The sequence below is a fragment of the Aythya ferina genome (assembly GCF_964211825.1).
Source record: "Aythya ferina genome assembly, chromosome: 4".
Taxonomy (NCBI): domain Eukaryota; kingdom Metazoa; phylum Chordata; class Aves; order Anseriformes; family Anatidae; genus Aythya; species Aythya ferina.
Window position 1 is genome coordinate 18568537 of NC_140300.1, and position 23425 is coordinate 18591961.

The 23425-nt window shown below is 39.5% G+C and overlaps 1 protein-coding gene across 6 annotated transcripts in view; it reads right to left on the reverse strand.

The window, feature by feature from the left end:
* Window positions 1-23425, reverse strand: part of PPARGC1A (PPARG coactivator 1 alpha) — a 356064-nt gene that overhangs the window by 6756 nt on the left and 325883 nt on the right. For 5 of the 6 annotated variants that reach the window (XM_084516472.1, XM_084516475.1, XM_084516474.1 and 2 more), the window contains 7 exons: window positions 22140-22185; window positions 21958-22031; window positions 13259-14171; window positions 12596-12700; window positions 12341-12461; window positions 3272-3393; window positions 2766-2917 (listed from right to left, as the gene is read on the reverse strand). In XM_084516472.1, coding sequence (XP_084372598.1) covers window positions 2766-2917; window positions 3272-3393; window positions 12341-12461; window positions 12596-12700; window positions 13259-14171; window positions 21958-22031; window positions 22140-22185 — 1533 coding nt within the window. Of the gene's footprint in view, window positions 1-248; window positions 2148-2765; window positions 2918-3271; window positions 3394-12340; window positions 12462-12595; window positions 12701-13258; window positions 14172-21957; window positions 22032-22139; window positions 22186-23425 lie in introns of those variants that run through there. The other variant, XM_084516473.1, reaches the window with a different exon arrangement.

Here is a 23425-nt window from a genome sequence, read left to right on the forward strand (position 1 = left end):
CAGAAATGGCCATCAGAGAAGCTTTAGGTATGGACAGAGCTTTCTGATAAGTATCAAGACCTAAAAAATGTAGTACATCTCCCACATAGGGTGAGAGAACTATAAAGAGCTTCTCTAAGGACTGAACACTGCTACACTGCTATGCAGAGGTCTCTCACTAGTCTCAGAATGGTTGAGGTTGGAAAGGACCTCTGGAGATCATCAGTCCAAAACTAGTCCAGGTAATCTTGACAGGTGCTTTACCAAAAACTCCACCATGGTTTTGCAAGACGCAATACCCCTAACTTACTTCTCCCAAGAGAGGTGATAGCAGCGGCTGTGCAGAAAGCCAGCACAGGCTGCGGGGTGACACGCAAGGGACACTGCTGCTCCTGGCTGACCTGGTGCAGGGCCTAATGCATATCACTACACCTCTCTCAATCTTTCTTTTCGCTTCTGCTCTGATTGTTTTGGTTTGCTTGTTCAGCAAACCAAACAACTGAGGGCAAAGTCTCCACGCTGCTGTACAAGCAATCTCAGGTGGCATCCCCAGATCTTTGTAACATAAGTGTAACAGCAAGAATAGTGGTTCAGACCCTGTGGAATGTGTGTTTTAGGTGGGATCTATAATACCTGCTCCAGTGTTGATAGTTGTTTAGACAGACATCAGTCTGTTCCTCGAGCAGAGGAGGGATGGTACCTTTGTGGCCATATAGTTCCACTACAGCAATTATTGATGTAACTGCAAGCACTGAATTTCCTTTTGGAGTAATTCCTGCTCAACACTGGCTCTCCCTGGTACCTATGTCACAGTTCCTTTATGAGAGTGCCCTTTTCTTGCCATTTCTTGTGTTGAATTAATCAGAACTCCCCATCTACCACTATAAGACACACTGTGAATTAAATGTTCATTACAAGTTTTGTTAAGACAATATCTTCTCACTGAGGAGAGGTGTTAAACTTCTGACTACTATTTTCAAGTGTTTTCTTTCTTCTATACTCAACCCAAGGCTGATTAATTCTCTCCATCCTCATACTAGCTCATGAATTTTAAAGTTCATCCTGCCTATGTAGCTCTATCAGATACTCCATGAAATACAGAGAATGCAGTCTGAAGTAGAGAAGCTCAAGCTGTCAGCAGGACAAAGTGAAAATACTCTGCTCAGAGATTCTCTGGGAATCCCACTCACTCTGGAAAGATCTTCCAGGGAATACTCCCAGTGATGAATAATGTTCCAAAAGGGTTTCCTTCAGACAACTTATTTTAAACCCCAGATTTTCTGAGATACAGAGACTACCCTGGCTTCCACTGCTGAAGATAAGTCAAATCAAGTCAAGACTTCAATCTGTTTTTACTGTTTTTATCAGCCTGCATTTCGACAAATGCCTTGCTACGTTTTATATTTTCAGCATCAACCTTATATCTCTTCAGTAGTCAATTGCCTTTTCTTAGCTTTACATTATCTGTTTAGCCACTGAAGTGAATTATAGCATATTCATTGTGAACAATGTGTATCATCTTTATCATTTATTCTGAAAAGACATCAATTGGTTTGAAAAAATGTATTTGTATTCACTTCCTGCATTGTACAAAGCCAAGGGCAGCAGATACAAAATTTCATTAGCACTGTGTTACAGGGTTATGCAGAGATTTTAATGACTGTGGTCATTTATTCATAAAAAACACAATATCTGATTAATATAGATTCAACGGCAAATTGTCCCTTGCTATTTTATTCAGAAAAGAGCACCCCCCACACTTTTAGACTATTTATATAGGTATCAGGACAGCTTTAACATTTAATGAACACTTTACAAGGTAATTAAATAAGAGGTAAGTTTACAATACAATTTCACAGAGGATGTTTTGGAAGTCTGAGTGGTCTCTTTGTGCACATACATAACAACAGTATTCCTCTAAGACTCTGAACACCTCCAAATATCCTTTCAAGGGGAAGTATCACACACAGAACATAGGGCAGAACCACACATTTAAGCCCAAACAGAACTGGGGGAGATGCAGGTGAGTTATCACTGTTGGTGTGCACATTTGGGACTGGAGATTAGTGTGCACACTGTCCCCCATCAGTGGGACACCAAACACCAGGGCTTGGCTTTTTGCCAAGCTCTCCACTGGCTGGACCCTCTCACGTCATGACTGGAAGTCACTGAAAAGAGACACATTCATAGACAGATGGTTATGGAGAATGTGGGAGCCACCAGTTGAGACCTGTGTCCTTTGCTATACTATGGGTCAAACTTGGTCATGAACCCTTCTAGCTTTCAAACCTAATCAACTATGAACCACATTTAAGGAGTGTCTCTGGCAAGTTCTACAGCACAATTCACAGCAAAGTTAAGAATCATAGCGATTTTTTGGGGAGATGAGGCATCTACTTGATGCTGTTTAGGGGTCATTTAAATAAATCAAGAATTAGACCCAAGAAGCCATTGTTCAGCAAAGGATAATAAACCAGCAAGTTTCTGCAGTGTTATCATTTCAGCATGGCAATGTACTATTGAATACTGGGCATTTGTTTTTATAATGATGGAAATGAGCTTAAAAAAATATTTCACAGTCTGAAATATCTGGAAAAAGTCAACTCAATGTAGAGTTCAGATTAGTAAACTTTTAAACTTCTTGCAGCAAGCAAAAAAAAACATCTTCTTTAAACTCCTCACACCATTTAAATACAAGCAGCAAACAAAAACCAAGCAAACCTTAATTTCTCCTGAAGTATGAGGTACCAGTTACGTACTTTAATTCACTAGAACAAAATACCTACCTAGGTCTGCATAGTTAGACTTGCAAAATTGCTTGCGTCCACAAAAGTACAGCTCAAAGTCAGGTTCATTTGACCTGCGTAAAGTGTATCCATTCTCAAGAGCAGCAAAGGCATCACAAGTGTAGCGGTAGGTGATGAAACCATAGCTGTCTCTGTAATTGAAAAATACAGTTGTGAAGGAAAGCTAAGAAGAGTTAACACACATTAGCGTAACCCCTTCCTGAAAGCAAGAACTTGCAGGAGATCCAGCAATGGAAATGCCAGAAGTACAACATCCATTTATCAGCATGATTGTCCTGTCAGGCAGCTAAATACTTATTTCTGGGACAGGAAATCTCAACTAGCAAGATTAATAAATAAGGATGAAAGAAAATAAATAAGGTTTTGAACTCAGCATGTCATCTGTCACAGTACTTACATTGGTAACTCCCATACCAGTAATCTCACTGCCATAATTTTTTACATATGGCAGCTCCCAAACAAGAAGTAATCTCAAAAGTTCTCACCCATCATCCTGCAAATTTACTGTGCACTCCTCGATTTCACCAAAAACTTCAAACCGGTCCCTCAGTTCTGTTCGGGTTGTGTCAGGTCTGATTTTACTCACATAAATCACACGACGTTCTTCCTGTTGATAAAGAGCAACAGGGAACACATATTTTTACCGAATGTGTAATACAGATGAACTTACACATACATACATATACACACACGGATGTGAAAAGGATGCATAATTATAGTAGAAGTCACTTGTGGAAGACCTACTGCATCTTGCTAGTGAGTGAAATAGTTCTCTCCTGGAAAGCATTTGAAGTATTTAAATGATGCCAGCTTTGCCAGGTGACATACTCCTGGAAGGTTTTGCTGTGTTCTGCTACACACTGATAGACCCTTCTTATCCTATTGCATCTTCTTCCCTCCCAGTCTTCTCACCACTTGCCCTTTAAGACTGCAAACTTCAGAACCAGGGACTCCCCTTCTCTTGCAATATGTACAACAATGGGCAAAAGCCATCTTAGTTGTGGAGTACTATGAAGTAACACAGTAACTGCATAAATGTACCATGAACATTGACAAAATGGGTTATAAACGTAACATTATAAGTTCATATGACTCATTAGCTGACTCATCCTGCAATTGGCAGTTCCATCACAATCCGTACCTTAAATAGAGGGAACACTGCTAGGAGTCCAGAGGATGACTTTTATTAAAATAAATACTGTGGAGAAGGGAGAAAAATAATATAATATGTGTCCTGTGGCCACCATTACCTTTCTTAGGAAAAAGAACCTGACTGAATTCCCTGTTTTTACAGCTTTTCCTGTTCCTTTGCATATTCCTTTGACACTTGGAGCAAAACAACACAGATATTTTCAAAACAATCAAGTTGTGGTCATATCATTCCTTCCTGAGTGAAAATGCTCAGCAGAATGACAGAGAGACTAGGAAACCCTGGAAGAGTTGCTTTGTGAATATTTGGATTAGCACTTTACCAAGGCCAAAGCCATTCAGTGAGTTCAAGAAAAGAAAAAAAAAAAAAAAAAAGGCAAAAGGAGATCTTCAAACCACTGACCTTAAGGTAATCAGGGCAAATAAGAATTGGCTACAGATGGGCTGGGTGTTCAGCCCTCCAGTCTCTGATTGCCTCTGGCCTGAAGAACCCTGTCCCTGTTGGCCTCCTGCTCATTCCCTGCACTCACCCACACATTTGTCCCCTAAGTTGTTCCACCACCAAATTCTCAGCTGGTGTAAAGCTGTCAGTTAGTGGAGCAATGTCAGTTTAAACCATCAACTCAGGCACCTGAGACTTGCATAGAATTTAGGTGCCAAATTCCAAAGGAGCTATACTGACTGCTGAGAATTCAGGACTATCTTAACCTGGAGGTGCCTAAAGGCTAATGGCACCTCAACTCTGCAATGCTAAAGGCTCTAGGGACCTAAATATAGACTTGCATTCCTGCTCAGTAACATCCTGGCCTGAAGAGAAAGGTAGCTTGCAGTCTTACAGTTCAGATATAGCACAAAATGTATGTTTTCCAATAATCCCCACAGAGGCATGAGGTACCGGTCATTCTTGGGAGACAGTCAATAGTCACACCTTAGACTGCAAGACTGAGGTCAGACCAAAATACATGTGGAAACACATATAGTCCTGATGCCTCTTCTTTACTTGTCCAAGCACATATTTGAGATAAAGGGACCATCAGAACTGTTGTTATGGGCATATGAAACCTTGGCTCCCTGTTCCCAGGACAGCACTCTGCTCCCAGAACCTGTTTAATGCAAAATAAATAAATTCCTGCAGTTGGAAGATGAAACTAATATACCTTCCTCCCAAGAGAAACTCCTCCCTAGCATACCAAGTCAACTATTTTTGCTTACTCTTTTCTTGGCCCCACAAATCTTAGGGGCCTGAATCCAGTCCATCTAAGCTCCTGTGAAACGAAAGATAAAAGATCAAAGCCCTAGCAAACAGATCCAAGAATCAAATGCATTCACTTCTTGGACAAAAGCCCTACCCACTAAAGTATAGCACAAAAAGTGTCCACTGCAACCACCTAGGTCCATTATAGCTCCTTGGTCAGCCCAGTGGAGACCCTGACTGCTCTACCAAAGTACGTATATGCTCTCCTTAACCAATGTGATCAGGGAAGTATCAGATTTAGGTGCTTGAAACTACTACTTTTATTGAATATACAAGGAACCAAGGTGACAGGCTTAATACTCCTCAATCACCCTGCTGGGACAGACACTTCTTTTAAAATGCTATGCCCTCTAAAGTTCATGGTCTAAAAGCTGCTCTTGCTCTTTGCCATTGCACTACAGCCTGGAAAAGCTAGCACGGCTAAAAGAAGGGCAAGTGTGCTCACAGGTGGCCGTAAATTTATGAAGGAGGGGTACTTTACAGACAGCTGCTGCTTTTTAGCTCTGTCTGTACCCTGTCCCAGTCCAGAGCCCTGACTCTCCTGACGGGAGAATGAATGAGGGAATGCAGACAGCACGCAACAGAAATCTGCATTTCTTCCATTTTCCCCATTCTAATTCTGCTTAGTTTCAGTATGGTTGGGTGCCATAAACTTCAAAACCAGGAAAATCTGCATATGCACAGTAATTACTTTTTCAGACTGTTTTACCAAATCAAGGATTTAACCGCATTGAAACACTTGATAAGAAACAATTCCATTGATACTTGCTATTGAACCTAAATGACTGACCAGATGGAGCAGAACATAACATAGCAGACTGTCTAATATACTTTAGCTGAGATAATACATCTCAACTGAAAAAACACAATGTTTCACTCACTGACATGGAGATTGTTATATTACAGTGTGATGGAAATAACTATTGCACGCTCTTCCATAAGACTGTGCATGCCTGTGCAATTTTTCCTTCTTTTATCCCTCTAATAACTTTTATATATCTAATATCCCTTTAAGACAACTGTAATAAAACAAAAGTGAACAATTAAAAAAAAAGCCTGTTAAACTATCATTAAGGGAATAAGTTAAACCTGCAAAATTAAGGAAATTCAAATTTAAAGCTGAAATGCACCATATGTCCTCCAGTGTGCACACATGAGGAGATGTTCATTCAAGTATTTTTTTAAGCAGAGAGCGATGATGGTATAAGATATTAGAGAACACAGGCTCTGTACAGCACTGTCTTTGTCTTGGTTAATTTCAGTTTATTTAAAGCAATTATGAAAAAAAGTGTATTTGTATTCACAGAGACACCTGACTTTTATTCTCATTAATAATAAGAGCTATAGAAGCCTAACAAGATTACAACATACCTCTAAATGTTAAAGACCTTTATTTTATCGTAAGTTACATGTATACGTCTGTATGTGCATATTAAGTATGCTTTTTACTGCACTTGTTAGAGGAGATGATATACGACTTGGGAACCTAGAGGACTGCAGAGAAAAGCTTTTGTTATCAATTTAATGTGGGCAGAGGGAACCCGCAGGAAACTCCACATGATAGCATTTGTATTTCCCTCCCAAAAATGCAGATGATTTACTTTGCGACATAAGCTTTAAGCATATGTAGTTCCTGCAGTACCTGCTTTGCCAGGTAAACAAAGGAAAAAAAAAGAGCCTGGCCAGCTTCCCCAAGCCCAATATCTGTCTTCTTCTGCTCTATCTAAAGCTCCTTCTTCTTAATTTTGCTCTTTCTTCCTGGCAGTAAGAACACTTGAATAGTCAGATGTGGCAGACAGTCTCAGACTGAAAAGCAGTGTTTCAAGTCTCAAATGAAAATACTAAAGCATTAGCATGCCTAAACTGGAGAAAATACCAGGATATAGTAGTTTTAAGGATACAAACCCCTCAAAACATTCTCTGATGCTAAGGATTTTTTTGTCTTGCAAAAGGTTCCTCCAAAATTCTATTTTATTTTCCCTTCCTCATGCTTCATCTTTACTTTCACAAAAGCCCAGACTAATAGACGTTATTAGTATTCACGTGTTATTTATACCAGGCTTCTTCACCCAACATTTGTTTCCTTTGCATGCCTCTCCTTGCCGCACCCTGGGGTGCTGCTAAGCCGGCTCTGTGGAAAGTGCAGGCAACCACTCCAGAGGTGACACCACACTGTGCTGCTGTCCTCATTCTCCCTGCCACCTTTTGTCTGCACATTTCTGGTGCATACCTAGTTTCCCAAGAGCCAGATAATGCTCTGTGTGAAGCTGAGAGAAAAAAATCAGGGGTTATTTTGAAGCTGAGGTCTGCCACAGGCTTGTCAAAGGCTCTGCTGCTTCCTCCAGCATGAGTGCCTGGCTGGGTGTAAGCCCCCTGCCCGTGTTGCCTTCCATGCCCGGTGCCTCATCTCCTCGTTCAGTACAAAGCAATGAAGATGTTCATCCTTATAGCTGGAGGTCAAAAACATTTTCAAAGTGCAATGGGAGTGGGCAGAGTTTAAAAAAGAAATGCTATGAATGGAAGAGCCAGTAAAACTTTAGATTTTGACATGCTAAGAAGAAAAAATTGCTTTAGATTCTGTATTAAAGAAGAATTGAGGACTATGTATGACCTGTGTACAAGTACGAATGGCAAAAGGAGGAAAAAAATTGGAAAAGGAAGAAAGAACAGTGTATGATATTCTCAAATATTGCTGTGTGGCTGAGGATTGAAAAAGTTCTGCCACTCTCCATGGTGACTGATCAAAAAATAGTGATAAATCAGTAAAACTCAAGATTTAGATAATTCATTTGATACATTTTCAGCAACTCATACAGCAAAGGTAGAATGCCTCTGATCAGAGCCATCAAGATGAGCAACGACAAAAAGATCCAAACTAAATTACCAATGTGCATTGGCTCCTTCATTAGTGGGAACTGACTCCATTAGAGGCTGAGTCTGGTTTTAGACATCAGAGAACCCAAGCACTCATTTAGGAAACCACCTTTCTCCTGCTTTCCTGTTGTAGAGCAATTTATTTTCTTTGAAACCATGTCTTTCTTTCCACTGCAGTGGCCTCACAGAGCATTTATCTTCTTGCATCTGTAGGCTCTCTGGGACAGGGACTCTTGATACTTGCCTCATGTAGGCTGTCAGCACTTAGAAATGAAAAACAGTAGTGGTAATAGGAATTTCCTACGCAGGTATAAAAGCGGATTTTGTTATACCTCCTGGCAGCAGCCAGTCCCCGCAGTAAATGAAGCTATAGGGAGGATGGGACACTAAGTCAGTAGCACAGCCATAGAGGCAGAGCAGCGCAGGTTCAACACCCCAGGCTATGCGTCCATCTAACCTTCCAGCCCTGATGCACCACTTCAGTGGGGAACCAAAAACTCCTTTAACCAAAGTGCTTCAGTGCCCGAGGAGCACTCTGGGTGTGCTCCACCAGCCTTGCAGCTCTGCCATGCTTTCAGGCTCACTGAGCTCTGCTCCCAGTGCTCACAGACCCTACACCACTGAGCTGTTGCAGTGCTTTGGTGAGTTACAGCACTCACTGTAACCTCTCTCGAAATTGCTACTAACCCACTAACTCCACTCAAGCATTGTTGCCTGCTTGTCAGACTCCAGAATTGAAATGTGCTAACTGTATTTCTGAAGCCATGCCTTGGAAAATATTTGCTGCATGGTCTAATGAGCTGCTGCAGCAAAAGCCTGCATACCTCGGAAATTTCCTGGGGTGTATAGGAAGAAAAAAAGCAGTCCTCAGTCTTCTTGGCAAATCACTGTGATCTGCCTTGGCTACGGGTTGGATCCCAATTTCTACAAAGCCCTGAGTAGCCTGTCCTGTCCTACAGTTGTTTCTGGAGTTTCGTGATGAATAAATGTGTCTCTGCTATGACCTGGTTAGTGAGTCTTGGTGGCAAACTGGCCTTCTCTTCAGTGAGTACCCGTTCCAAAATGAAATGGGGACCCAGTGAAACAAGTGATGCCAACATCAAACTAAATTATGCTAAAATCTGTTTCATTAGCATCACGATCAAAAATATAAATAAATGAATGACAAAAATATTCTGACTTTCTAACTCAGAAATGACTTGCGACATATTGAAGAAATGACATATTTTTCAGGTGCAACTGCCCAAAGTTAAGACCCTAATCCACAGAAAAGACACTGAATCTCCAGTCACGGGGGAAGGGAAGATAGAGAAGAAAAGAAAGAAAAGTACCACAGAACCTCTTGAAGTCATATAGCTGCAAGTCCAGATATGACTTCAGGAATCCATATAGGGAAATGCTAGCCCAGGCTTTCAGCTGATCTGAAGCAACTGCAGCAAATGTGTTGTGTGCACGACTGAACGGGCAGCCATTTAAACACGCCTTTGCCTGGTAGCATGAACCCACGCTTCTAAAACAAGCCTCTCCAGCAGTCTGCCAACATGCCTTCGCATCTGCCAAAATACAAGCTGCTTGCACAATCAGAGGGCACTGCTACACATATGGTTTTGACAGATTAAAATATGTGATTTTTTTTTTCTCATTTCTTTTTCCTCAGTTTCACACTCTTGTTGTCACATTGAGACTAATTCTAGATATTGAACCAATAAGACCTGAGGGCTTCTAGTTCAGTCATGATTTCTGTTCCCTTCGCTTTGTGCATCTTTTCTACAACTAACTCCTGAGATCTTAGCATGGTGCTTCTCATGAAGAAAAGCCACCTTCCCATTTGTAACAACACCTGAGGCATTAGTACTGACCAAACCTTGGGGTGCTCTGTTAACACTGTTTGGAGGTATGTGGTCTTGTTCTTGCAGCATAAGGATGAACTAGAAAGAAAGGAAAAAAATCTCCAATGCAGAATTTATGGAAATCTGAACTTATCAAACTGTAGAAAGAGTTCAAGGAAAGAGAGAAGGGCTTCTTGCAGCTGAACAGTAAATGAGATGAACACCTCAAGAAAGAAAAGAGTGGCACAGAGGAGACCCATAACCAAAAGCAGTAAGAAAGGGGACAGAGAATGCTGGACAAAAATAGCACCTTTGTTAAATTAGTACACATTTTATCACTGATTTCATAGGATCTAGTCTTCCTTTTCTCTGATGTCTCCTAACCAACATTGATTTGCACAGGGAATAAACTGGCATGATTCAATACAGATTTTTAAAGTAAAAGTGCTGATAGACTTTGGAGAAAGGAGTTAGTACAACTTCATCTACATCTCATGCAGCTCTTACACAGGTGACTGGATTTCAAGTTTTTTTCTGTTCTATTTATTGATATTTTATAAATATATGATTTGCCACCCCACTAGACCATTTCAGTTCTAATTTATTTATGTTTATTAATACACAATTTCATTAATGAAGTTAATTAACATGACAATGCTCACTTTAGAAGAGAAAATAAATTCATCCTTGGTTTAGAAGAGCCTAAAATTCTTAACATAGAGGAAGTTATGGTGCAGCCTAACTATAGCTTTTAAAGTTTCTTTTCTTTCCTACCTTTTTCTTGATTAGCTAATAGCCAAAAATTTGCTGTTTTAAACTAAATCAAATTTTCTACTTTTCAGCAGGATTCAGGTTTATTTATGCCAGTAAGGTATAGTAATTGAAAAGTAGTAAGATACATGCATGACAGAGGTCTACTTGAATATCTAATTTGTCTTAGATTTAAGAGAGAACAGCCAGTGTAAGTTACTATTGCTGGGAGTTAGTGTTCATCTCTAAGCAGATGGAAACTAGATATTTTAAAACTAACAGCAACAATTGACTTAAATATAGCCCTTTCTGAAGCCATGCAAAATCCTTCCATTGCCTTCCCTGAGTTTTAGATCAGAACATGTTATGGCGCTATATTTCATGCTTTACAAAATACAGGTATCGAACACATTTTGTGGATAGGACACCTGATGCAGAGAAAAGCGAAATCATTTGATCAAGCGCACTAAGAACAATGGTAGCAGAGACAAAACTCACAAACTAAAGGTGCCTATTCCCTCCCTGAACTTCTTGTTGCCATAGACTACACAAGTCTCTGTCAACCTCTGTGCACTCCCAGGTCTGTTGGTGTATTTGGAGAAATGCTGCAGAGAGTGTGACATATCACCTTTTTACTACAAAGTCCACTAAAGGCACTGGGAAGAGACTATTCATTTTGGTGAGCTTTGGACAGAATACTAAGAAGAAATGTGGGAACAAAGATGAAGTATCCCAGTCTGCACCAGTTCATGGAGGAGTAAGAGGATGGCCAGAGCAGCAGTAAAGGGAGCCCACCAGAGGGGCTTAACAAGGGGAATTCAGACTTACAGCAGCTCCCAATTTATCAAACCCATCATGCAGTTGCCAATAGGGAACTAAAAAGGGGCAAAAGCCACCTGTCCATTTAGTAGGCATTCTTCTGTCATACTGCTACAACAGCCATGGGAGTTGCTGATGCTCCCATGGGTATTTCCTTTGCCTCAGGTATTTTCAGTCATTTTGCATAGAACATTGATGAACAAAATAATTAAATAACATATATTCATTATGAAAGGGCCAGTATTAAGTGACATTTTAAAATGGTGTCACGTATTCAAACTATTTATTTTGGTAAAAATAACTTAGAAATAACTGTGTCATAGGCAGAAAAGAAAAATTAAATCGTGCCTTTGGACCTCCGTTTCAAATTCTTTTATACCCTCTGTATAGACAATTACAGCTACTACAAATGTTGAGTGATCAGTACATAAGCTGACTGACTCTTTATATTGCTTCCACAAAGAACAGAAAGAAACAGAAACTAGACATTGACTACTGACACTCTGGTAAGTGACATACAGTATAAGCTGTAGGTTCACTGATAGATCAGTATAAGGAATAGGCTGGGTCATATTTAATTCTTTGTTGTCTGGGATGAAATCTTTTTCTAGAAAATCATTTTTTTTTCCTGATGAGTAACTTGGAGAGTTGCAATTTACAAAACCTGAAAAAATTAGTAGTGTATAAGCAAAACACAAACATTATGAAAATACATATTTGCCTAAAGTTCAAAATGCTAAGAAATACACATATGCACATTTTTGTATTTTGTTTCATTATAAAGAAGAAAGAGAATAAAGTCTCAGTTCTAGCTTTAGAAATCTACAAAAAGAAACAGAAACCTATTTCAAAATGAAAGTTATCTTCACAATGCTTACAATTGCTTTTTGCCTCTGTCTCTCTCTTTGTTTGGCCCTTTCAGATTCCCGTTTTTCATACTCTTTGCGGTATTCTTCCCTCTTCAGCCTTTCATGCTGATATTCCTCATAGCTGTCATATCTAGGAAACATAACTTAGTCATTAAATCAAGCACCTGCATTTGTTAATGTAAATTTAGTAATACAATTTCTGGAATGCTTCATTATCTCTTGACAACTCCGAAAAGCAAACCAAATGTGCACTAAATGCACTACCTGGGTCTGCGACTGTACGGTGATCTGGATCGCGATCTTGCACGTAAGGGAGAACTTCTGTATGCTCGGTGTCTGCAGTGGCTGGACTCATAACAGTGACAAGATCTGCAGGAAGAAAAAACATTTACCTCTGTCATTCACTTTGAATCTATTTACACCATTTTCTCCTCAGCTACCTCTTACCTGAACTTACAATTTCTTCTATGCTACCAGTGAAAATTTCCAGTGGCAGTTTGTGATCTCCTAGTCAACTAAGGGGCCTCAAGTGATTTTGCCCCTTTCTGTAATGTTCCTTATTGAGGCTAACACAGAGCAGAGTCAGCCACTGTCAACTTCATCTGATAGGGACTGCAGTTAGATTGCCACCGGGCAGCTTGCAGATAATGGGAAAGGTTAGTTGGGTACATCTCTCACCAATTGCTCTGCCTCTGACCTGACTGGCTCCACTCAGAAAGGGTAAATTTAGCAAATTCAAAGGATAATGGCAACAAGTGTTTCTGTAGCAATCCTGTAACCTTCAGAGTTAATCAGTTCAGGGGCAATAAAAAGAGTTGCACTGGATTATTTCTTTCTTTTTTAATTTCTTTCCTTCAAGTCACTCTGTTTTTGCTGTTTTCCTTCTTACTACCTACAATAATGATATATGAATTTGCTGCACTGTACCTTGAAGAGGATCTACTACAGGGCGACCTTGATCTCGATCGGGAATATGGAGAACGGGAACAAGACCTGCGTTGAGGAAAGGACCTTGATCTAGAGCGTGTCCTTTGGGATCTTTGAGAAAATAAGGATTTGGGTGGAGACACTGAATCTCTGCATGGAGAGTTAAAAGAAGAGCAAGAAGGCGATACATCAAATAATGAATAGGCTTGTGTCCCATCCCAAGGGTAGCATAGTTTATCACTTTCATCTTCACTGTCATCAAAGAGACCATCCATTGCTAGTCCTGAATTTATAAACATAGGTAGTTTGGAAAATTGTTCATTACTGTAATCACTGTCCCTTAGTTCACTGGTCTTATCTGCTTCTTCATCAAAAACAGCTTGGCTGGGGTGACCAAAATGCTTATTCAGTTCAGCCCGAATTTCCTGGTCTTGGAGCTGTTTTCTGTTATTACTGAGGCATCCCTGCTGACTTGTCTGTAAAGTCTCTTTCTTGAAATACTGGTCTTGTTCTAAAGAAGAACAAATCTGACACTGCCACCCAGGTGAAGAATCCTTAAATTCTAGTTGTCTGGAGTCCTGAAGTTCCTGGGATATTTTAATGTGTATTTCCGATTTTGAATTCACAGATTGACAGTAGTCATGGTCACCAAACAGCCGCAAACTGGGCCGTTTTGTCTTTCTCTCCTCATGTCCACTGGACGGTACTGTAGTCTTGCTAAGCTGTGCATACAGCTCAGACTGTTCTGGACCCTTCTTGATCGGGTTGTTTCCTTGAGAACCGGAAGACTCACTATAGCGGGGCTTTTTTGAAGGTGGTACAACAGTCTTGCATGATGACTTCGGCTTAGGTGAAGTCCTAAAAGGATTATCCTGGTTGGCTTTATGAGGAGGGGTTGTAGGTGGAGTTAGGCCTAAGGGAAAAAAAGAAAAAAAGAAGGAATAGAATATTTCTAAGCACACAAAGTTCATTAACAAGGCATACACATTACAATACGTTAAAAAGCAAGACCTGTTCTACGTCAACTTAATATAATACAACTATTACTGGGAGCGAGAGTATATAGAGTTTGAGACACCAAAGTTCTGTGACAACAATAGCAACAATACTGATGCATTGCCATTAATCTTCAACATTATTTCTGCCCCTCCCCTTCCTCCATGATACCCGCCTCTTTCTCTGTAGATTCTGTCAGAAAAGATCAAGAGATAAAAATCAAAAGACTTTTTTGATAAAAATCAAAAAGATTTTGACATAAAAATGAAAAGTCAAAAGACTGGCACTGTCAAAAACCTACAGAAATTAGCAGATAAAAACCTGAATAAAGGAAGTCCAAAAAAAATAAACGAGCGCTACCAAAGCAACCTCTGTGGTACACAGAACTTGAATGCAAGGAAGTACGGCAAGTCTACAACTTGACTGCAATGACTCTTTGTCTCCACAGTTCATTAACTTAGTAAACCATTGCTAATGTATGTATAATACACTCTTGTAAGCATAACTAATACATTCTGCATGAAATGTGGTTCTGCAACTGAAACCGAAGTGAACAATAGGGCTACTACAACTGTAATGAACCATTGCACTTACAACTAAATATTAGTGAAAGTCACGAAGTAGGGAGTAGAAGTGAAACAGATTTAAGTATTTCAAGACTAACAACGTTGCTAACTACCATGATTTTTCACATAACTACAGTACATTACTTCACTATGGTGAAATGAAATTCCAGGAAGGTCAACAGCCCACTCTAGTAAAACCTGGGAACCAAAGCAACATCTTCCAATTATTTTTCTGAGGGTAGAATATGTCTCAACATTTCCTGTAGAAATCATAAAAATTCTTTTGACTTTGTAACGGATAACCCAGGACACCTGTGTAAAGTAACAGCTAACTCCAGCCACCGTTCAGGAAATTATTACTCTTCAGAAAGGTACCTTTTGTGCTACATTTTAAAAACTTGCTTCTGTCTGATTGACAGAATTGCAATTCTTTCATTTTATCTGTCCTAATGTAATTTAGAATTATATATGCTTAAAATTAAATGAATACATATGTATTTTCCTGAGTTAGGAACTGAGATTAGGGAGTTGTCCTAGATTATCCAGTTCATCCTTAAACACTCCAGGGGACGGTGCTGTCCAAGACTTCTTTTTCTAAGCCAGGCAATGCGCTTTCCATTACTTTCTGAGCAAGAATGAAAAGAGAGTGCAGACACTTCCAGGAAATGTGTATTTCAAACATGGCTACAGAGTTTTGTTTTGTATTTTTAACCATACAATGGAGCTCAGCAGATCAATGCAAATGGAACATGTTTTATAGTGTTTTGCTGTAAAGAAGAAAAGCGTCCATCAATGCATAGTGCTCCCTACGGATCATAAATGGAGACTGGGAGTCCCATTGCATTAGCTACAATGAATTTGTTCCAGAAAAAAAAGAAGATAGGAGTACTAAGACATGAATACTTGATGTGAGAAAGAAGACTGATTTTGTCTGAACACTTGGAAAAATGGTTTACGAGCCACCCATGGCTATGTGAAGACTAATGCCATCAAAGTCAGAGAAACTAAAACAAAGATGCTGTAACTCTAGTTACTCCAAATGCTCGTTTGAAACTGAAACAGTTTTATGCAAAGTCATCAGCTATTTCCTCTAATTTGATTCCTCAGTTTTCATTTCCTTCCCAAAAATTCACTTGAGTCAGGAGTATAGATTTCACACCTTATCTACCTTATTAACAAATATTTTTTACTACCAAATTAATTTTTGGCAAAATGAGAACAGTCCTCTTCAAAATTCTTCAAAAATCATTCCTGGATTAAATATGCAGGGTCATATTCAACAAAGATTTGAGTAAGCAAGGATTGTTTTCTAAATAAAAAACTTAGAACTGGCACTTTTAGTTATGCAATTATACAGCCCATGAGAAATCCTGGGGTTACTGACTGAATTTTCAGATGCAGTTTTAAAGAAAGAATGAAATAGGAGAATATTAATTCCAGCCCCTCTTCGTTGCTTTCTTATAAAATTCTACCACTGCACAGTGAACACCTGCACACTTAAAAATTTTGGTACAAGAAACCCCAGAGAGAATCCAATATCCAAAATAAAATATTGTTTCCATTCCCACTTCTTTCAAGCTAGCCCTGGCAGAAAGCAAGCTATACACAGAGCACAATGATCTCCAGAAGCCCAATGAGAGTCCAACAGTCTTTAAAGGGGGGAAAAAAACAACAAAACCTTCCAAAAGTACAGAGTGAGCCAAATTTACTGGCACTTCTTTTGCTGGCAAAACTGTGCTGGGGACATCCTAAGAAAGGACTTCCTCGTGGCATTTTGGCTCTTTTCCTGGTTTTCAGCAGAAGCAGGAAGTGCTCAAGCAAGTATGAACAGCTAGAAGCTGGAAAATGTTCATTTAACTTTTGAACGAACTTCCACAGGGGGACAGAGGGGGAAGTGAAGTTTTGAATTAGCCCTTGTTTAAGTCAGTGCTACAGAGACTACCTTCAGCGTGTCCCGTGATCAGTGTCCAAAACGTGAACTTTGAGCAAATGACGTGGTGGCACAATTTGCTCATCAGTGTCACTTTTGCTCATCTGTACACTAATCACTGGTTATCTTCACTTCAGGCCGTGATCCTAAATCAAGTGCTACAATATCCTATAACCTTTGGATTATTTCATACATGCCGATTTCTCCATGAAAGTGTGCATTTTAGTATTGACAGTACAAGGTATATTCTGTGCTCTCTCTTGAACTTAGCAGGTTTTGACAGATTTATGGAAGGACAGATGGCCATTACAGGCTGAAGGCTGACAAGAGGCAGTTCAGAGCATTGTTAACACACTTGCACAAACTCTCAGCAGTGCAGCACTGTGCAGAATGTAATTCAGACTATAGCTTTTTTATTGCTGCCTATTTTCTTTTGTCAAAAGAGCCTGCTGTGCACAGCAACAAATGGCTGCCATTACCCAGAATGTAATGGGTGTCAGACAAATCACGTAACACAAACAATCAAGAGTATGTAGGTCATATTTCAACAGAGCACAACCTTAGCAATATTTATGATTACTGCATTGAAATGTGCTCTATAATAAACAAGTACCTCTACATCACTCACACTTATGTACTTCTGCACAGCAAATCTGTTAGAAGTGGTACATACTCTACAATCATCCCCCTTAAACAGTCTTTTTTCTTTTTAAAGTAAAAGGCAAGTATTTTTTCATGACATGCTATAAAACCATTTTCTTTGTAGGGACTTTTCTTTAATTGAATGGCTTCGGTAAATGGTACGTTTGCACTTTGCCTTGCTCTGTCTATATACCATGAACCCGCTCAGTGATTTTGCTCTTGAAAATCGTGTCTATCAATTTGCGAACACTGCTGCCAAATCAGCACCGTCCTCTCCATGTCTGTGCAACAAAAGGTGTTTGCACGTGAGCCAACTCCGCCACCTTGGCCGAGCGACTTCTTTCAAGAAAGTCTCGGGGGGAGTGCAAATACTTGTGATGCATACCAAAACCGCGCTGAAAGAAAAACACCTAACTCATTTAGTTCAGCTAGGCTGATAATCAGAAATTAGGGGAGAGCATTTGCATAAAATGTGACATCTTGACTTTTTAGGACTCATTTGCAATGCTGTTTTAGACAGACACCAACCTTTCCACAACTCTACTGTAACCGTTAGCATTTAAACATTTGATGATGCTTGTTGTGCTTTGGTGGGAGGAATGCGAATTAGTGTCTTCTGGGGAACGCAGCCATTCAACCTTTCTGCACGTGCACTGGGCTTTTGAGAGGCATTGAAAATAATTTCTTTTATACCTTCAAAGTTTGAAAATGGATTGTCAAGGGAAACACTCTTTAAGGCCACTTAAAACATTGAACACAAGGTAACAGCTCAATAGATTAAAAAAAAATCAGAGGAGCTTTTGTGTGGCACAAGATTGCAGAAGCTAGGAAAATATAATAAAATTAAATAGCCATCATATAATAAAAAACTACATGCTTGTTGAGTATTCAGTTTAATCTTGTTGTCAGTGCTGCAGAGAATAAATACAGACCCTTGAAAATATCTAATAATTTACTAGATTTTATTTCCCCAGACAACTCTCTGCATCTCTCATTTCATCAGAAATCATTCTGAGGTCAAACAAGTTCTTATGTGATAGATCTTAAGTATTTGTTCTGACAACTAAGAGGTAACAGATCTAGAGGTGGGCAAATAACAGGGTTTAAGTATCCATAAAGACGCTCATGAATTCCAAATCACTGTTCAAGCTGATTGTGTTCGTATAGGCTTTTCCACCATCTTTTTGGAGAGAAAAAAATTTGCACCCAAGACAGACCAGAGTTTTATGTTCAGGTAAATTACAAGGATCTGTGTGCAAATGAGAGACTTCTCACTAAGTCACCTGTTGCTTAGCGAGAGGGTGGAAATAGGCTTCCAGTTATCAATTGCTGCTTGTATGGCATTAAAGCCTTAAGCATGTAAACTCACCTCATGCATTTATATGATGGCTTTGAGCTTTCAGGAGTGAAAGTTAAAAAAGGCATTGAAAGAACTGAGAGGGATGAACTTCAAACGCTTAGAAGGCATGCCATCTAACTTCTGACATTTAGAAGTTCAGTGGACAAAAATGTCCCATGTTCTGGGAAGACATTGCAGAGGTTCCAGTGTCTTAGCAAAGTGTTTGCAATGCAGCTAGCTGTGGAAAAAAAAAGGCAGAAGAACCTCTCCTGAGCCTCTGACTCACAGTAAGGCTCACTGTACGCAGAAATTTTACCCACTACATTATCATAATCTCCATGTCATGATGTTCTGATCCATTTTCCACAGAATAGCACCAGAAACCAGCTGAAGGGGTTGTGATTTTAGATAGCAATGGACTTATTCCTCTATCATAGACCATTTAAAGTGCATTCAGAGAATTCTTACATTCTTACACATGGTTTCCTTTGAAAGCACTAGGAAATATTTGTTCTCTGTAATTTGACAAATGCATGTTTTGACAGTTTTAGGGAGGAAAAAGTTACATTCACGAGTACTAACAAATCCATTCTAAAGCAAGATATAGCTCTGGCAAGAGAACAGCTTCAGTTTGACTTTCGATATGTGAATCCAAAATGTATGTGTGACGAAGATTGATGGCTCGTGCAGGAAATGTTTTTATTTATTTATTTTTCTACTCTATAGTTAATTCATCAGTGAGGGAACCAATGTTGTTTTCAGCAGAGAGATCAAGGGAGTTGCTATTTATATTAAAATACTTCGTGCTTCGATAGTGCGAGCAGCACTACTAATGGTCTTTTCAATTCGGCAGTGAGATCAAGGCAACTCCAATTTAAATTATAATAAATAGTGCTTGTACAGTGCAAGCTGTCCTGTATAAGGACAATGAGCAATGTGGTTATCTGGATATAATTTGGAGTTGCCAGGGTCTCACTAAAGAACTCCAAGGTATTATTAATCACTACTGCTACTGTTTTTTTGTTGTTGTTTGTTTGTTTTTTTTGGTTGTTGTTGTTGTTGTTTTTACTGAAGTGGGTCCCAACTGTGCCATGATTTACTCACATACACTGTAAGCTCTTCAGTATTAGAGCTTGTTTCTGTTATGTACCTGTCTGCTTCCAGCACAAGTAGACTCATGACACAAGACACTACTGCAATACAAATAAATGACTTAGAGAGTAAGACATGCATAACCACTCATCTTTTTATACATTTATATACATACATGAATATAAAAATAAAATCTATGTATATGCAAAGGCAGAGATTAATACAGCTGTCAGGTGATGAAATGCAATCTCCTGAAGAACAGAGTCAGTGCAACACCAAGTCCAACAGCCACTATGCTCTACACTGCTTGCGTAGAGCCTGCCCACATGTGCTCCACCAGCTCTTGTTCTCCTTGACTATCATCAGTTAATTTTCTAGCTAGATTGTGTCTATTTCCAGAAGGAATATTTTCATAGTACAATGTTCCTGTTCACATACTTATCCAGTTGTGCTATTTCACAGCTTCTGATGCATTTTTTAATGTGCTAGCTCTCCTGGTTATATTATCTAAAACAGCCACAAAGTTGTTTCATTACCTCCTCTGTGTGCAGCAGACAGAGTGGAACGAGTAACGCCAGGACCATTCTTGTTGCCTTTATTAAACCAGTACGAGAGGACTGTCAAGGGGTCAGACTGGCTCTCAATTTCTGTCCAGTCAGGTGTGCAGGCTGCTGCCTTTCTCGCTGGAAGAAAGCACTGCCCCCTTCAGTGACTTGTGCTGCTGTATGAACCCTCTGCTGTCGTTACCTCATCTGCCCCTTCCACTTGGTAGCACTAAGCACTGACTCACCACCGTGCTTAGAAACAGGCATCCTTGTGCAGATTTGCTCTCCAGTAATGATAAAGGAGGCTTCTCTTCTTCAGGCCTGTTGGCATTGAATGGGATTATCCTGCTGCATACAGTGAATTTTGCCATTTTTGTATCAGTTTTGCAAAAGGAAGGTGCATTGAGAGGATGCTTTGGTTTTTCATGGGAGCAATGAGTAAGACTGCAGATTTACAGGACATGTCAGAGGAAAATGTGCATATTTTAATGCTGAACTAATGAGGAAGTTTCTGAAAAAGGTGACACAATGGTTGTAGGGGGGTGAAAGCAACAGCCCAAAGTACATACACAAACCTAGAGCTTGGGCCTGCTCTTGTGTTAGCTGCCACTAACTGAGGGGTCCTCAAGCTGATGTTCAGTACCTGAAGATCTATCTTGCAATGCCCCCCAAAATGTCAGAGATCACATAATTTGCAATCCACTGTTACCCCTAGGCATGCTCCTGTGAGAAATGCATGCCTTTTCAGTACTACAAAACTAAGAAAGAAAACAATCTTGGCAGCAGCTCTGGTGGAGCTCAACATGTGCTCTTGTGCTCAGTTATGGACACTTCAGAAAAACAGAGGCAAAACAGATCAGAGGAGAGCAATAAAACATATCTGATGTCTGAGGAAATTGACTTCTGTGGTACGAGCAGATGAATTAAGTGAGTGTAACAGGTGAGGCATCAACTGAAGCTGCACATGATAAAAAGTCTACACATCTTCGAAAGGCACAAACACGAAGGATATGAAAGGAAGAGGACAGAAGAGAGGTGGTGTAAGGTGTGCTAATGGGAGATATAAAGAGAAAGTAAGAACATAAAATGAGTATCTTTTTTTTTTAAATTACCTTTAAGCTATGGAATAGTTTTTCAGTGGTGAAGGAGAAAGCTGTTATTTGTGACATATTAATCTAGAATTGACAAAGCACTGAAACATGCAGTCACGTACAGCCCTAGACCGGCCTGGAGACAAACTGGATGACATAACTTTTCCATCTGTAACATCTATTACACTCTGCTGTGGGGTTTGTCTTTGAAAGATGGTGCTCGGCAGTACAAAAATCTATGGGGAAATGGGGAAGTACAACAGATAAATGGTTTCATTCATATTTTTCCAGAAATTATGCTCTCTTGTGTGGGTTTAGAGCCATATTTTCAAATACATTCCTTCTCAGGTAACTGGATAAAAAGCCAATGCTAAACTGCATTGAAATTAATCTGCTGGAGACCTCTGTAAGATCTCAGTATTCGTGTTGTATATTAAAAAGAGCAAACACACACACAAACCATGCTTAAAGGAAAAGCTAACCCTCCCCATTTCTCACCTGCAGTTCCAGAGAGTTCCACACTTAAGGTTTGTTCAATAGTCTTGTTCTCAAATGGGGAACCCTTGGGATCACTGGAAGACAGGGCACATTTATAAAAACAAGCTGAAATGGAGTTGCTGTAGCCAAAATGTATTAACACCCCCTCCCTTTTATAAATGTTTGCACTTTTTAGTACTTACTTTGGTGACTCGGGCGTCAACGGAAGTGATAAACTTGTTGGTTTGGCTAAAGGGAAAGAATAAAATGATTATGGAATATTTAAGCATTCTATAACATATACTAAAAAAGGTATTTTTTATTTTGGTGCTGAAATCCCCTATTAGTCAGTTTGGGCTGAGCTCTGACAGTTCAATAGCCATTTCTGTGTATCTCAGATAAGTAAGGAGACTCATCCTGATTCCTTATCACCAGTACCAAAAGGGCACCTAATTTCAACAACGATTTACATCAATTACTGTACACAGCCCAAATACAAGAACCTTTCAGAAGGAGAGTGGTACATGTAAAAAATAATGAATAAATCTACAGGATGCACTATGAAAATGTTATTTTCTCTTAAATTTAATTTAGACTACAGTCCACTTTTTATTTGGAAACAAGAGCAGCAGAATAACTACAAAGTAACAGAATGTTATGAATATTCAGTTAATTTTACTTCTACAATGTACAATTTTATATATAGCACTGAGAATAGGTTGTTTCTATGAGGCCAGAGTCCAACTTGCAATAGTCCAAATTACCCTGCAAACTATGACAAGCCATGGATACAGCCACAGATGGTTAAAAATGGGGCTGACGCTCTCAGCACTACAATCCCTACATACGCAAAAGCAAAGCTCTGGCCATAAAAATACAAGTCTTTGTAGCTTTTATTCATGCAAGCTTGTATTTCCTCAAAGCAGGCCAAGAACCAGGGTATTTTAATACAACTAAAATTCTTTTAATTGCCAGAAAAATGTTTAAAAATTGAAAATAATATTATTTGCAAATTTTACTTTTTAGAAGTTAGATTGATGCTTAAACACAGAGAGCATTGTACCAAGAAAAACAGCAGGGGATCTCTTCTGCAAATTAATTACTTAAGACAAAATGTTCCCCTTGAACACTCCTGCACTGCAGATCTTTTGTCCAGAGTGTCACTACTGCGTATTTCGTATTCATTCCAGGCTTGGAGCTCCCATCAACATTAAAGGATTTTATATGCAAATTGATTACTTTTATAAGCTCTAGAGCATTCCTGGAGTAATATTACATTTTTTAAAAATTAACTCAATTCTCAAGAGCTGCATATTGTTTCTCCTCCTCCCCATATGAAAGTTAGAAATGGAAACTCAGGTGTTCACCTTAGGTTCACCTTCCTCAGAAGTCACTGCCAAAGTGAGGAAATGCACCAAAATGGGTTATTTGTCTGATCCAGCACTGCCACTGACTCATGCATAAAAAAGGATTCTATAAGACTGAACGT